The sequence below is a fragment of the Galeopterus variegatus genome, unplaced genomic scaffold (assembly GCF_000696425.1).
Source record: "Galeopterus variegatus unplaced genomic scaffold, G_variegatus-3.0.2 Scaffold1342, whole genome shotgun sequence".
Lineage (NCBI taxonomy): Eukaryota > Metazoa > Chordata > Mammalia > Dermoptera > Cynocephalidae > Galeopterus > Galeopterus variegatus.
In genome coordinates this window covers 312,971-325,941 of record NW_007727453.1, presented here as the reverse complement: position 1 = coordinate 325,941, position 12,971 = coordinate 312,971, and the positions used below count along the sequence as shown (strand labels likewise).

The window sequence follows — 12,971 nt, the reverse complement described above, 5'->3', positions numbered from 1 at the left end:
AGTAGGGACCGGTTCCTAAAATTCAGTGTGATTCTTCCCTCACACTATTTTTCTACTGCTACCTTGTTTCATTCACATAGATGTTACAGGGCTTAAGGCTGCACACTGTACAGTTTCTGCTGCCCTCCTGTACTGCGATCATCTCTTGATAGTTCACCCAACTAATATCTCTCCTGCCACCAATTATCAACTTATTTGTTGAATAGTAAAAGAATTCTAAAAGACGGCAATGTGGCAAATGCATAAGTTGAAAACAGAAGAAATCTAGTTCTGTGACAAACAAAATATATGGAAGCCAAAAGCAAAAGATAATATTTAAGCTAAAAGGCATTTTATAACACTTCAGGGCACTTTAAACTACATTATACTATATAGAGAGACATAGCAAAGAAATATTTAGGGCTCAGTAGTAAAGATTTAATTTAGTTCCATGAAGATAATTAGCTACGCTCTTTAAATATCTACAAATCAGACATAATTACGTTTTCATGTACTTTGCAAAACCACAAGAAACTTCTAGAAATTAAAACTAACATTATGATCATAAACTATACCTGCCTGTGCTGTAATTATTACTTAGTAATAACAAATGAAATAAAACTTCAGAGATGAGATTTACTACTGAAACCCAATTGCAATGATTTGGAAAATGGGGTAAATGTCTAAAAATGAACAGGTCTAGAACCCTTGTCAGAAAGATTTAAATTATATAAGGTAAACCCAGTACAGTGAGGAGACCTCATATATATATATATATTTTTTTCCTTTTTGTCTTTTTTACTGACCGGGAACGGGATCGCAACCCTCGGTGTCACGCCCGTACCGGGGACCGGCAATGGGATCACAACACCTCAGCCAGTGAGCGGGAACCGGTCTCCACATGGGATCCGAACCCTCGGCGGGAGCGCCGCCGCACTCCCAAGCGGCGCACTCTCCAGTGCGCCACTGGGCTGGCCCATCATATATATATATTTTTATCTATCAAGTAGTTCTAGTTTTTAAATAACTATAAGAACACTCAATCTTATATTTATAACATCACAAATAGATGACAGTTAGTTGTAGTCAAATAAAAACATCATGTCTCAGTGTAACACTTCTTTTTTTTTAAAGAAAAATTCCAACTACTTTGGGTTATCTCATTTAATCTTTATTTTAGTACCTAAGTGGGGGTCCCATCTTTTAAATTTAAATAAAGTTCTGTACCCAAAACTGCTGAAATGGGAACCAAAATATACAGCCATCTTTAACTCTGTAAAAACTACTTGTGAGAGCCAACTCAGTTTTCGTTTCTCACACCTTAATGTTGACTTCAGGCTTTAAAAATTACCATTTCTCTCTCTCTTTTTGCTTTTTTTTTTTTTTTTAAATATAGGTTCCATACCAAGTAGAAAATGAACATTTCCCTTGCAAAGAGAAAAACAAAAGTCCCACAACAGTTGTGTAACAGCACAATTCACCTTGAAATATTAAAAACACCATGCAAATTTAACAGCACTGGCTAATTTTATTATACAGAACTTAATAATTAACAAAAATGACTTCCATTCTCATGGCACTTTTATAAGAGGATTTATTAAAAGAAAAATACTGAGAAGCTCTTCCTGTGGAAAAAGAGTGAGATAACGGCTGCCGCTATGAAAGGACAAAATTTATTACAGTGGACTGGTTGCAGCTGCTATCTTCTCTCCTCATTAACATACTCTAGAACAAGAAACATGGTACTGTGCACTCCAAATCTTTCACCTGAAGATTTCACAGCCCTAAATAAAGCTCCATTTGCAGTAACCAGCACCATTAATCCCATTTAGACGTTTTCCTCCTCATATAACTGTGTCCCTCACTATCAATAGCTTCATAGAGGTCCTTTTTATTCTCTTGTGTTGCATGTAGATAACCAATGTAGGCCACACAAAGTGAAAGGGTTACCAATCCGAAAGCCATTACAGGTTTGTTCTGTTAAAGAAAAAAAAATTATTAAGACTAATAATTTGAGGAGACCCAAATATCTGTTGCACTTTCCTCCTGACACGCCACGTCTTTCTTACCACACTAGCATTCCTATGGCAATATTTCAATTGTAATCATTTACTCAGTTCTTGCTTCACTTAGCTCAGCCCTGGATCGTGTAGAAGACCCTTGCTTCACCTCTCCATTCTTTCTCCTCTCTACAGCCTGGACACCTCAGACCTCCACCCTCAGAAAGGTGACTGCTGGGAGAGGAGTGAGGCAGGGAAATCGGTCCGGTGCTCAGTTTTCAGTGTTATCTGTGTGATGTGGTGAAGTTGCTTAACTTCTCTGGGCCAAGTCTCCACGTTTGCAAACCCCAAATTAGTTCATTTTATTAAGAAGTGAGGAATAAAGTACACATGCTACTCTTGTTGCCCAAGTTGTGGATAACTGGAAAAAAGCCTTTTATAACATAATGTTGGGCATAGCAATAATGACAATGTATACACTCTTCTCTGGGAACCTACTCTATTACCTCAAGAAGTTTAGTGACTGGAACAGATATTATGCATTACAATAACCTTGACTTACTGCTGGAAAATACAATACCCTAAGAGACAAAGCGATGTAGCTTTGAATTTAAAAAAAGAAAAAAGCTTTGAAATATAGTTGAGATGTTCACAACTGCAGAGAAGTGTTTTGTCTCAGACCCCCCTTTTTGTGTGTTCACACTCAACAAATTGTGCTTTCCTAGTTCAGGGTAAATGCACAGTAGTGATACAAATAGTTTTTTCTGCTTCTGTCACCATACCTGCTGTATTACTACTATTTCACATCTTAATCACAAAAGAATAGGGTCAAACTCTTTCACCTTAATGATCATCTAAGAAAGGCCACAAGCTCAGAGCAATTTAAATCTGCAATTCTTGAAATGCTTTTAGCAATTAAAAGAACACATTAGTTCAACATTTTTAAAATAGTCTACCTTGATTTGATGATTTGTTTAGTTGACCCATTTAAGCATAACAGTTTACACTAGCAACTACATTATTAAAATTCTAATTAGATTCAATACACAGATATTTGTCATATTTTATAATTTGATTTCATTTACATTTAAAATAGAATTTACATTTAAAAATAAAATCCATCAAGTCAAATATATTCACTAATTAGCAACTAAAATATAAACAATTAGTTATCTCCATAACACAGTACAAATGTATGTTTTGAAATTTTTCACAAAATGTTTACAATATCACTTAGATAAATATATTATTAATATAGGCTGGAATTGCAGTCTGTAAGAATGGTCAGATTTTCATTTTGATTCTTTGTTTCAATAGAAGGTCTTATTTGCCTAATAGTGCCTGATCAAACAATAAAAATTGCTTTCAAATTAATGAAACCATTAAATTAGTACTTTAAATAGTTTGAGAAGTGGATCCATTAAAGTGTAACCATTATATTTCTCAAATGCCCTCAAAATATTTAGTTTTATTTTATATATCTATCTATATATATATGAAACAGCATTTAAAAGTCTTCCTTCTACCTGTTTTTATTCACAAAGAGGTCTTATTAGTCAAACGTTATAGTAAAATAAAAACTTTCTATCTCTGATAGCGTGGTTAGATTAAAAATAAAGTGTTATCCAGGATGTATTTTTTTTTTTTTTTTTGTCCTTTTTGAGACCGGCCGCACCGTGCTCAGCCAGTGAGCGCTGTGAGTGCACCGGTCATCCCTATATAGGATCCGAACCCGCGGCGGGAGCGCTACTGTGCTCCCCGTGCTGCACTCTCCCGAGTGCGCCACGGGCTCGGCCCCAGGATGTATTTTTAAAATTTTTTTTTTGGCAGCTGGCCAGTATGGGGACCTGAACCCAAGACCTTGGTGTTACCAGCAACATATCCTCCCGAGTGAGTTAATTGGCCAGTCCCTTGGATGTATTTCTTACAGGTTTAATGAAGAGCTCTGGATTCACAGCTCGAAATAAGGTCGTGGTGGGCACACCTCTGAGCCCTGGGTTTCGAAAGTCTTTCTCTTTGGGTGGTTCCTTTTTAAACGGTGGAGGTTCAGGTGTGGAAGACATCTTGACTAATGATGATTTATTACCTAAAAAAAAATAATACATTTTTTCCTTCATAATTGTTATTTATTTGGTAAACCCTTAAAAAAATCATTGTTATACTCATTCTTTTTTTGAATTCCAGCCCAGACATATACCCAAAGTGATTGTTAATTATCTTATTACTCTATATACATGCTTTGTAAATGGTGCTTTAAGTTTTTTTTGATAAGATGGTTCATTACTTTATTTTTCATCTCTTAAAACAAACCAGTGAAGCGGGCAAAGACTGTTTTCCTACTTTTACAGAAGTCTGGAGAATTGTTTGTTGGTATGAGTCACATTATATCCTGTTACACAAAGCCAGGACTAAGGGTAGGAGAGTCCAGTGGGTTACCTATTCCCTTCTTTATTTCCTTCCATTTTCACGCTTCCTCACCTTCCAACAGCCCTTCCAGGGCATCAACCTGAAGGATGTTATTTGTTCAGTTCTTCTCCTATAGCTTCTCCCCGGCCTACCCAAGCACTCACTGTCCCATGCACTCAAGATGAGTAGCTGTCTGTATTCACTACTCCTCTGCCTATCAGTGACTTTCTGGGGGGAACATCCTCAGCTGTCTCCTTAGTCTTTTCTCTTAGCTGCTCTAAATCTATTCTATGAAATCCAAATGTGTATTTTGTCTTATGGTTCTCCTAGCTAGAGTATCAACATTTGGGGAATATTTTTCTCTTGTAGGTATTAATTGGGAAAAGTTTATTCTTATTCCTGCCAACTAATGCTGGGATGGGGGTTGGGGTTGGAAGGGGTTGGAAGGGAGAAGGTAGAGAAAGAAACCTTCCAAAAACTGAAATTAATTACAATATAACAAAATGCTTTGAGGAAATGCTGCAAATCACGGTACTGTACATTCATATTTAAACACTCATTGGGGCTTTGTTTGTACAAGTATTCTTTATTCATTAAGTTTTCTATTTTATAGACTTTATAAAACCAATTATTTTTGCAACTTTATAGTTTGAAGAAAACTAGGAGCTCAGCTTTTCAAAACACTTTGTGTTGCAGTGGTCATTAAATATTCATCTATAACATTTAATTGGGTAAACAGCTCATTGGGAACATCTGCTTGAAGGAAAAGTATTCTCCAGACACTTTCTACACTTGCAGAGGCTTCAGAAATGTTCACTGTTGGCTGTTCCCTCACTTGTTCCCCAGGCTTCTTATGGTTATCTGTCATTGTCTTCATCACCATCATCATCACTGCTTTCTGGTTCCATTTTTACATCAGGTAGCATTCCTGTAACAATTTCAGGATTTGTTAACTCTTGGGAAAAAACTGCTATCTGTAGCCACAAGGTCTTCATAATCAAACTGCTTTGGAACACCAGTGACAATAGCAGCTGAATACCAGATTGGTTCAAATACCATGTTTGGTTGCAGTCTTCTTCCAGGTGGACCTCAGGGGATTCCACAGGGACCATGCCTTCTTTCTGCCAGCACTTCCCTACTGTAGATGACTTTATAGACCACCAGGTCTCCACAATCACATCAATAACTTGCTTCATGTTGATTTTCTCTGTTTTTTCTTCATCATCTAAATTTAGAAAGAGTTGTTTCAGCAACTGGTTTCAGTAGTGAGCTTTCACTGTGTGAATTATACCCTGATCTGATGGCTACCCAATGGCTATGTGGTTTAGTGGGAAAAATTCAAGACATACAGCATAGGAGAATGTTGTGGGCAGAGCAATTGTCTACCAGCAAGAGCATATTACATATTGCTCCTTTCATTGTCTTATCAACCTTTCTCAGCTATTCATTAATAATTTCTCATCATTCAGGCACGTGAATTGGTGTGGTAATCACTGGGGAGCAAATGAACATTTCTGAAACATTGGAAGTTGGGTGACTTGCCCATAACAGGTGGTCCAGAATGCATCACAGCAGAATGGAGCAGTCATCAATCTGTTTACTTCCTTTGCAAAATCCACCTCTGGTATGAAGCATATGATGAGAAAACTGGTAAAACATAACTGTTTCATCACCTTTTAAAACACCATTCAAGACATAACCAGCAATTGTTTGTTTTCTTAATTTTCCCTGCACATAAGTTACTAATTTTCTCTACTGGAACGGTGTTTTCTTCACTACAGTCATCTTCTGAAACAATTCCATAACATGCTTGAAATACATTCAGCCAGCACACACTTGCCTGAAAATCACCATGCTCAAGGTTGGCAAAAAATCCAATGCTTTCTGCTGCCTAGTGATGTCTTTACATGTCCATTTCTTGCATGAACTCCTTGATACCATGCAAAAAGAGTTCCAAAGGGACCTTGTATTCACTTCTGCTTTAGTCCCAGAATCCCTTTTTTAACTTTCTCTTCAAACCTGGCTCAATATTTCAAAAATGTGGATCATATAAGGAGAGTGATGCTAAATTCCTTTGCTGAAGAATTATAACAGGAGATGAAACATGGCTTTACCAGTATGATCCCGAAGACAAAGCACAAAAGTCATGGCTACCAAGAAGTGGAAGTGGTCCAGTCAAAGCAAAAGCAAACTGGTCAAGAGCAAAGGTCATGGCAAACGTTTTTTGGGATGCTCAGCTCAAAGCATTTTGCTTATTGGTGTTCTGGAAGTCCAAAGAATGGTAACATCTGCTTATTATGAGGATGTTCTGAGAAAGTTAGCCAAATCTTTAGCAGAAAAATGCCTCAGAAAGCTTAACCACAGAGTCATTTTCTACAGTGTCAATGCTCCTGCTCTTTCCTTTCATCAAACAAGGGCAATTTTGCAAGAGTTTTGATGGTAAATAATTAGGCATCCACCTTATAGTCCTGATGTGGCTCCTTCTGACTTCTTTTTGTTTCCTAATCTTAAAAAAATCTTTAAAGGGCACCCATTTTCCTTCAGTTAATATTGTAAAAAAGATGCACTGACATGGCTAAATTCCTAGGACCCTCAGTTCTTTAGGGATGGACTAAATAGCTGGTGTGAGAAATGTCCTTACCGGTCCAATGCCAAAGGATGGACCTGGAGACATGAGGTACAGCGAAGTGAAACTTTAATTAAAGCCTTGCAAGTTTCAGGTGTCTGAAAGGTAGGCACCCAGAAAAGGGTTGTAGCAAGCAATTTATTCCCTAGTGTGCTAGTCCCTCCCGCACTTCCTCATTGGCTGAGAGTACTATGGGGTGCACAATCTTCCTGGATGATGCCTAAGATTACCCCAATTTATTATCCCCTTGTAAGAAATTTCTTTGTCTGAGGGTTCAGGACAAGGGCCTGCTGAAACCCTGTGAAAGGAGAAACACTAAGGAATGAAGAGAACAATAAAGGGCTAGTAAATCATTACCATCTCAAGAAGAGCTTTATCTGTTTGAAGTAAACAATTAAGGGCTGGTAACTCATTACCATCTCAAGGAGAGTTTTTATCTGTTCAGCGACCCTTCAGGAGTGGGCTGGACCAGTCAGACAACTTTTGGGCTGGGCCTGAATCAGCTAAAACACCCTCAGATAAGTCATTTTAGAAAATGAATCACTTAGATTATTTTCTTACAGCTGGTATCATCGCTTTGAACTTGATGGACCCTTATGTTGAGAAATAAAGTTTATATTTTTAATTCTTATCTTTTAATTCCATTTTCCCGTGAACTTTCTGAAGTACTCTCATGTATGGTATTGTAACACAAATTGTAGTGACTTAATCTTCGTTGCAAGATTCCTCAAACTCCTTTTTTCTTTAGCAGAACCTACATTTCCTTTGTAATGAATCAAGGAAATAAACAATCAAGGTAGTATTTGTTATATTATAACCTCCGGACATCCACATCCACCTTAATAATGCATTGTTTATGTTACACTCTTTACCAGAAAGGACAATTGAAGAATACTTGGACTGGAAGCCCACGTGCATGTTTTAAAAGACTTAATATACCATAATTTCCATTGTGTTATTTTTTAGAATATATGAAAGTAATATTTTCCATAATTTATCATTCTTTTATTAGAAGTGGAATAATACAGTTCAGTAGCATTGCTGCATATCCTTTTATGAGCCAGTCAGTGAGATGTTATAATAGTTCTCAAATTGCATGAACTTATTTATACTGTCTGTCAAGCTAATAAAGAATTTTTAACAATCATCTATACTTTAAATAAAAAGTACAGGTTTCTGAGGCCCAAAAGGGTCTTGGTAGATAATATTTTGTTAAATATAACTATAAAAAACAAACAAACAACCTTTTTACATAGGAGAAAGTTCTCACATATTTCTTCACATGCCTGGCTTATAGAGCTATTCAATAGTGTATGGTTGGGGCAGAAATTAAAGATATATTGGTTGAATAAGTAAAGAATGTAGGATGCAAAACCTTAGTTGTTTCAATCTTTAGTACTTTTTGAGAAAACAAATCTCTATTTCAACAAGTAAACTTTTAATCTAGAAGTAAAAGCTGACTAGCTATTTTCAACTACAGAACTAATAAAAGTTCTATTTTAAAAAGCTGCAGAACTAATCATAAGGTCAAAGCATGGCAATAACTAATTCTGACATTACCACCCAAAGGAACTGTACCTAAGACAAAAACAGTTAACACCTAGCATGGCAACCAGGCAAGCGACAGAGCCAGTCACCCAGATGCAGGGTCCTGAGACAGGAGCCAAGGTCCCCTCCCACCCCACAGCATCTTAGAATGTACTTATGAGCCATGTGTGTTTCTTTGAGATGTGTGACTTATCTGCTCATGTCCTATACCAAATTTCTGCTTAGATTTTTCTAATTCATTTTTAAGAGTTCTTTTTGTATTAAGGATGTTAATATTTGAGTGTTAAATTTGTTCCTTATAAATTGACTTTAAATTTAATTTGTGATGTTTTCCTGTGTTTCTATGTTGACAAAATAATTTCCTATCTAAACATTAAATACAAAAAAAAAAAAAAAAAATCTAGCACACTTCCATCAGAACTTCCTAAGTCTTCCCATCACTTTCTCCAACTTCTTCCCCTCCCCCCCTTTTTGTTTCCCACTGCAGGTATCTAGCATTTATATATTTGCATATGATATCGACCAATCAGTAGTTCTATTCACTTTGAGGATGTTTATTTTTAAGCTGCATTTTATAAGCCTCATTTATTGCATTAAAAGGGGATTTACACAAAACACATATACATACTGATTAGCAGGGATGATGGGAATTTGGCACTGCACTGCTCCTAGATAAGCAATTTGGTGATTAATTTATGTTTGGGATCACAGAATGTTAATGTACAGGAACCTTAACAATAATCAAAGGCTTTCTTTTAAAAGACTCAGGGAATTACAAGATGAACAAGATATTTTAATGAGAGTATAAATACACTTATTTTAGTCTCACATACTACACTACCTTCATACTTAAGAAAAGAACATGAAGTCTGGGATGGAACACCTTAGAAATAATTTAAATTAGTATAAACAAGTTTGGGATAGAATCAGAGTTCTTTATGGTTTGGGGGAATCTAGCATAGCTTCGGATTCCCACTTTGCTACTTATGAGCTGTGTGTCTTTGAGTAAGTCACAACTTCTCTGATTCTAAGATTTCACCTTCATAAAAGGAACTAATACTATACTGCATACAATAGATGTGTATTAAATATGTGTGGATTAAATGAGATAACGTTTTTAAAAGGATATAGCACATGTTCAATTAATGGTAGCTACTGTCATCCTCACAATCTAGTCCAACTGCTCCTTTTAAACAAAGAGAAACTTAGACCCAAAGAGTATCTGTCTTGCTAGGAAGAAGGTGAGGCAACCCAGGTCTCCCAATTTCCAGCCCACAGTTATTCGATCACCACACCCCGTCTCACTCCTAAATCAATAAAAGAACTTTGCACTGATAAGCTCTAACAAGATTTAAGAAACAAAATTGTAATCACTTATGTTTTAGAAGTGGATTCTATATTTGTTATGTTAAATTTAAAATATACTTTTTTGAAAGTATCTTCCCGTCCTTTGAATTTGCTGTACCACGAAAAAGGTCTCGCCAGTGGCTGTTGCAGACAGTCTAAGGGCTGTAAAGTCCAACTTGGCTTCCCTCAGTGCTGTGGGAACTACACTACCGTCAGTACAGAGGGCTCACCCAACGACAGAAAAAGCCTTCATTCAAATAACTGCCAGACATTTGTGTTCCAGGGTTGAAAAAGCTCGACTGTCAGCACAGTTCCAAAAGAAAACAGGCATCTCCTGAAAACGACAAAACCACACTCCCCTAAACACGAGAGTCTGGAGAGCTGGGACACCAAGAAACTGCAGAGGAAACGGGAGGTTTCTTGGGGTGGGGGTTGTCCATGGACGAGTCACCAACCAGTGTCAGGCGCCTGGAATATGAAGGTCCGAGAAGTGAGCTCGGCGGGGCCAGAGATTGCCAAGACTTAGGGTGGGGGCGCAGGGTGCCCCCGCGTGGCAAAGATCCGGGGTGCCGCCGAGGTCGCGGCACCTGAGAATGAGGCCGGCAGGGCTGCCGGGCCCTCAAAGCCAGAGAAGGGCCCGCGGCGGGGCGGCCCCCCTGTCCCCTCCCGCCCCGTGCCCCGTCACCCGGTATAGGCCGCGTCCGCTCACCCTCCGCGAAGTGCCCTTCACTCCGCGCCCGATACAGCTCCGTCTCGCCGCCGCCTGCCAGAGAGCGGCCGAGCGCGCCCGGCTCAGCCCGCGCCACTGCGCCCCCTACTGCCCGGAGGCTGCGGTGCGGGGGCGCGGGGCTGCGGGGACTTCTCGCTGCTCTGGCCCTAAGGTTCTCGCGCTGGCCGCCAGGGCTTCTGCGGCCTGGGGTTTGCGAGGGACCTGTAATTTTCAGCCTCCCAGCTTCAAATAACCTTCCAGTTTCGTGTTTGTATGTTCTGTATAAGTAAAAGGAGACATCTCCTAGAAACGTATACAGTGTATTTAATAAAAGTGGAAAGCATTGTGATTTGAGAAAGAAGGCTGAGTTCTGGTTTCCTCCCGCCCCCATTTTAGCGGCACAGTCATTTACGTGTACAGTTAATTCACTGCCATTCTGTTAGGTCCTTGAGATTTCAAGATGCAAGATGTATGCAGCTGCGATTGAGACAAGAATAGGTAGGATGCCTGTTTGCACCGACTTTGCTGATGTTTATTAGGATACGAGTTATATTAAAACAATCAAACTAGTTAGAATAGGAGGCAGCCAGATTTTGGCATGGGTTTTATGTAAAGCTTTGGCAAATGAATTTTGAATTTAAAACTTGTGCTTCCAAGCCAAATTAACTTTACATTTGATGTGAGGTTTAATTTTTAAAAGGTTATTGACAGCTGGTATTACTAGGCAATCTTTTGACAAGGTAAGTAAAATTTCAATTAAAAAGCTGTTTGTGCAATAGATAAGAACAAGTGCAGTGCCACAAAACGTGGTGTCGAATCCTCAACAGACCCAAATTTTCTTATCACTTGGGGTTCTCCTCATTAATTCATAACATGCCAAATATCACTCTGGAAACAGAAGTACTTGTACGGCCATGATCAATCCAAAGTGATTAGATGAAAGAATAAATGAAACATAAAACATATAAGAAGAGAGCATTAGCGGTTGGTAAAGACAACAGAGAAAAGCCTAAAGGCCTTGCTAATTTCATGGAAATGGGTACAATGAATGATATGACTAAACAATAATTCATTCCATTTTATGATGCTTTCAAGAAATTACTTTGAAGAGTGACACCAGTTTGGATTCAGCTTTTATAATCCTTGTTCCAGCACCATCAATATTTAATAATATTTAACAGGAGATTTTATATTTGATGGGATTGCATAAAGCAAAGGTTCATTTGTAAGAAAACACATTCTAATTCATTAAAGAGATCTGTTTTAATCAGGTTCCCCAAGTGTGCTTTGGGGACAACACTGGTGGTCTGGGAGCTTTCTCAAGGGGTCTTGATGACAATGATGCTTTTTATTTCAAGAAAGAATTAATAATTGATCTATAATATTTAACAAAAATAATATATTATTGGTGTTTTGTCAAAAGAAGTTTTTTTTAAAAAAGATAACATAAACACTGGCTATTTTTTTTTCCCTAGCAGAAAGTCAAGCCAAAATAGGTGATATAATTAATATGGGCCAAGAATATCTGTCTCCCTTGAATGAATTGTTAGTTGGCAAGTGAGAAAAGTAAGCATGTTGTGGTAGTTTGCAAAAATAGTCCCAATTGTTCACCCTTTCCTGTATCCAACCCTCATCTATGCCCTCCCACTCTGACTGTGGGGTCGGCCTTATGACTTATTTTGGCTAATGTGATATCAGCGAATGTGACACAAAAGAGGCTGGAAAAGTGCTTGAACTGATAAATACACGACTACTAGCCCATTGGAGATGAAAAACACATAGAGCAAAGCCAAGTCATCTTTGTCATTCCAACTGAGGCCATCCTAGGTTGGCCATCAGTTAGCTAGTTCCAGACATATGAGCAAGCCCTGCTGGGCTCACTCAAGCCTGCCCAGATCAACTGAACTCTGCAGATGCATGAGCGTAAATATCTGTATTTTTGTTTACCATGCTGAGGTTTTGTTGGTTGTTATGCAGCATTATTGCTGCAATAATGTGTACATTAACTGATACACATGTCCTCCATTGTAAATTCCCTGGAACCAAAGAGTATTTACCTAGAAGCTTGAGGAGTAGTCTGCTTTCCCGTGCGGATTGTAAAAAGGACATCTTACTATTTTTGAAAACCACATAGTTGTCTGGCAACACAGGAATGTCTGCTCTGGGAAGAAAATGAAATCTATCAAATGGTATGAGACATAAGTGACTAAAAAAAAAAAAGAAAAAAATTAGAATGAGGAACTGATATTATTTTGGGGATCATAATTTATTACTGTTTTTCTTCTATATAGTTTTAGCAAATTTTCTTTTGATACTTTTCATGTTGGATCATTTTATATTTATTTCTATCACATTT

The 12,971-nt window shown here is 38.0% G+C and overlaps 1 protein-coding gene across 1 annotated transcript; it reads right to left on the bottom strand.

The window, feature by feature from the left end:
- Positions 1-1,487: 1,487 nt before the first annotated feature.
- SMIM8 (small integral membrane protein 8) lies at positions 1,488-10,672 on the bottom strand. Its single transcript, XM_008576379.1, has 3 exons — positions 10,616-10,672; positions 3,908-4,065; positions 1,488-1,956 (listed from the first exon to the last, which is right to left on the bottom strand). The coding sequence occupies exons 2-3, from the start codon at positions 4,040-4,042 to the stop codon at positions 1,798-1,800; spliced, it is 294 nt and encodes a 97-aa protein (XP_008574601.1). The 5' UTR covers positions 4,043-4,065; positions 10,616-10,672; the 3' UTR covers positions 1,488-1,797.
- Positions 10,673-12,971: the final 2,299 nt, after the last annotated feature.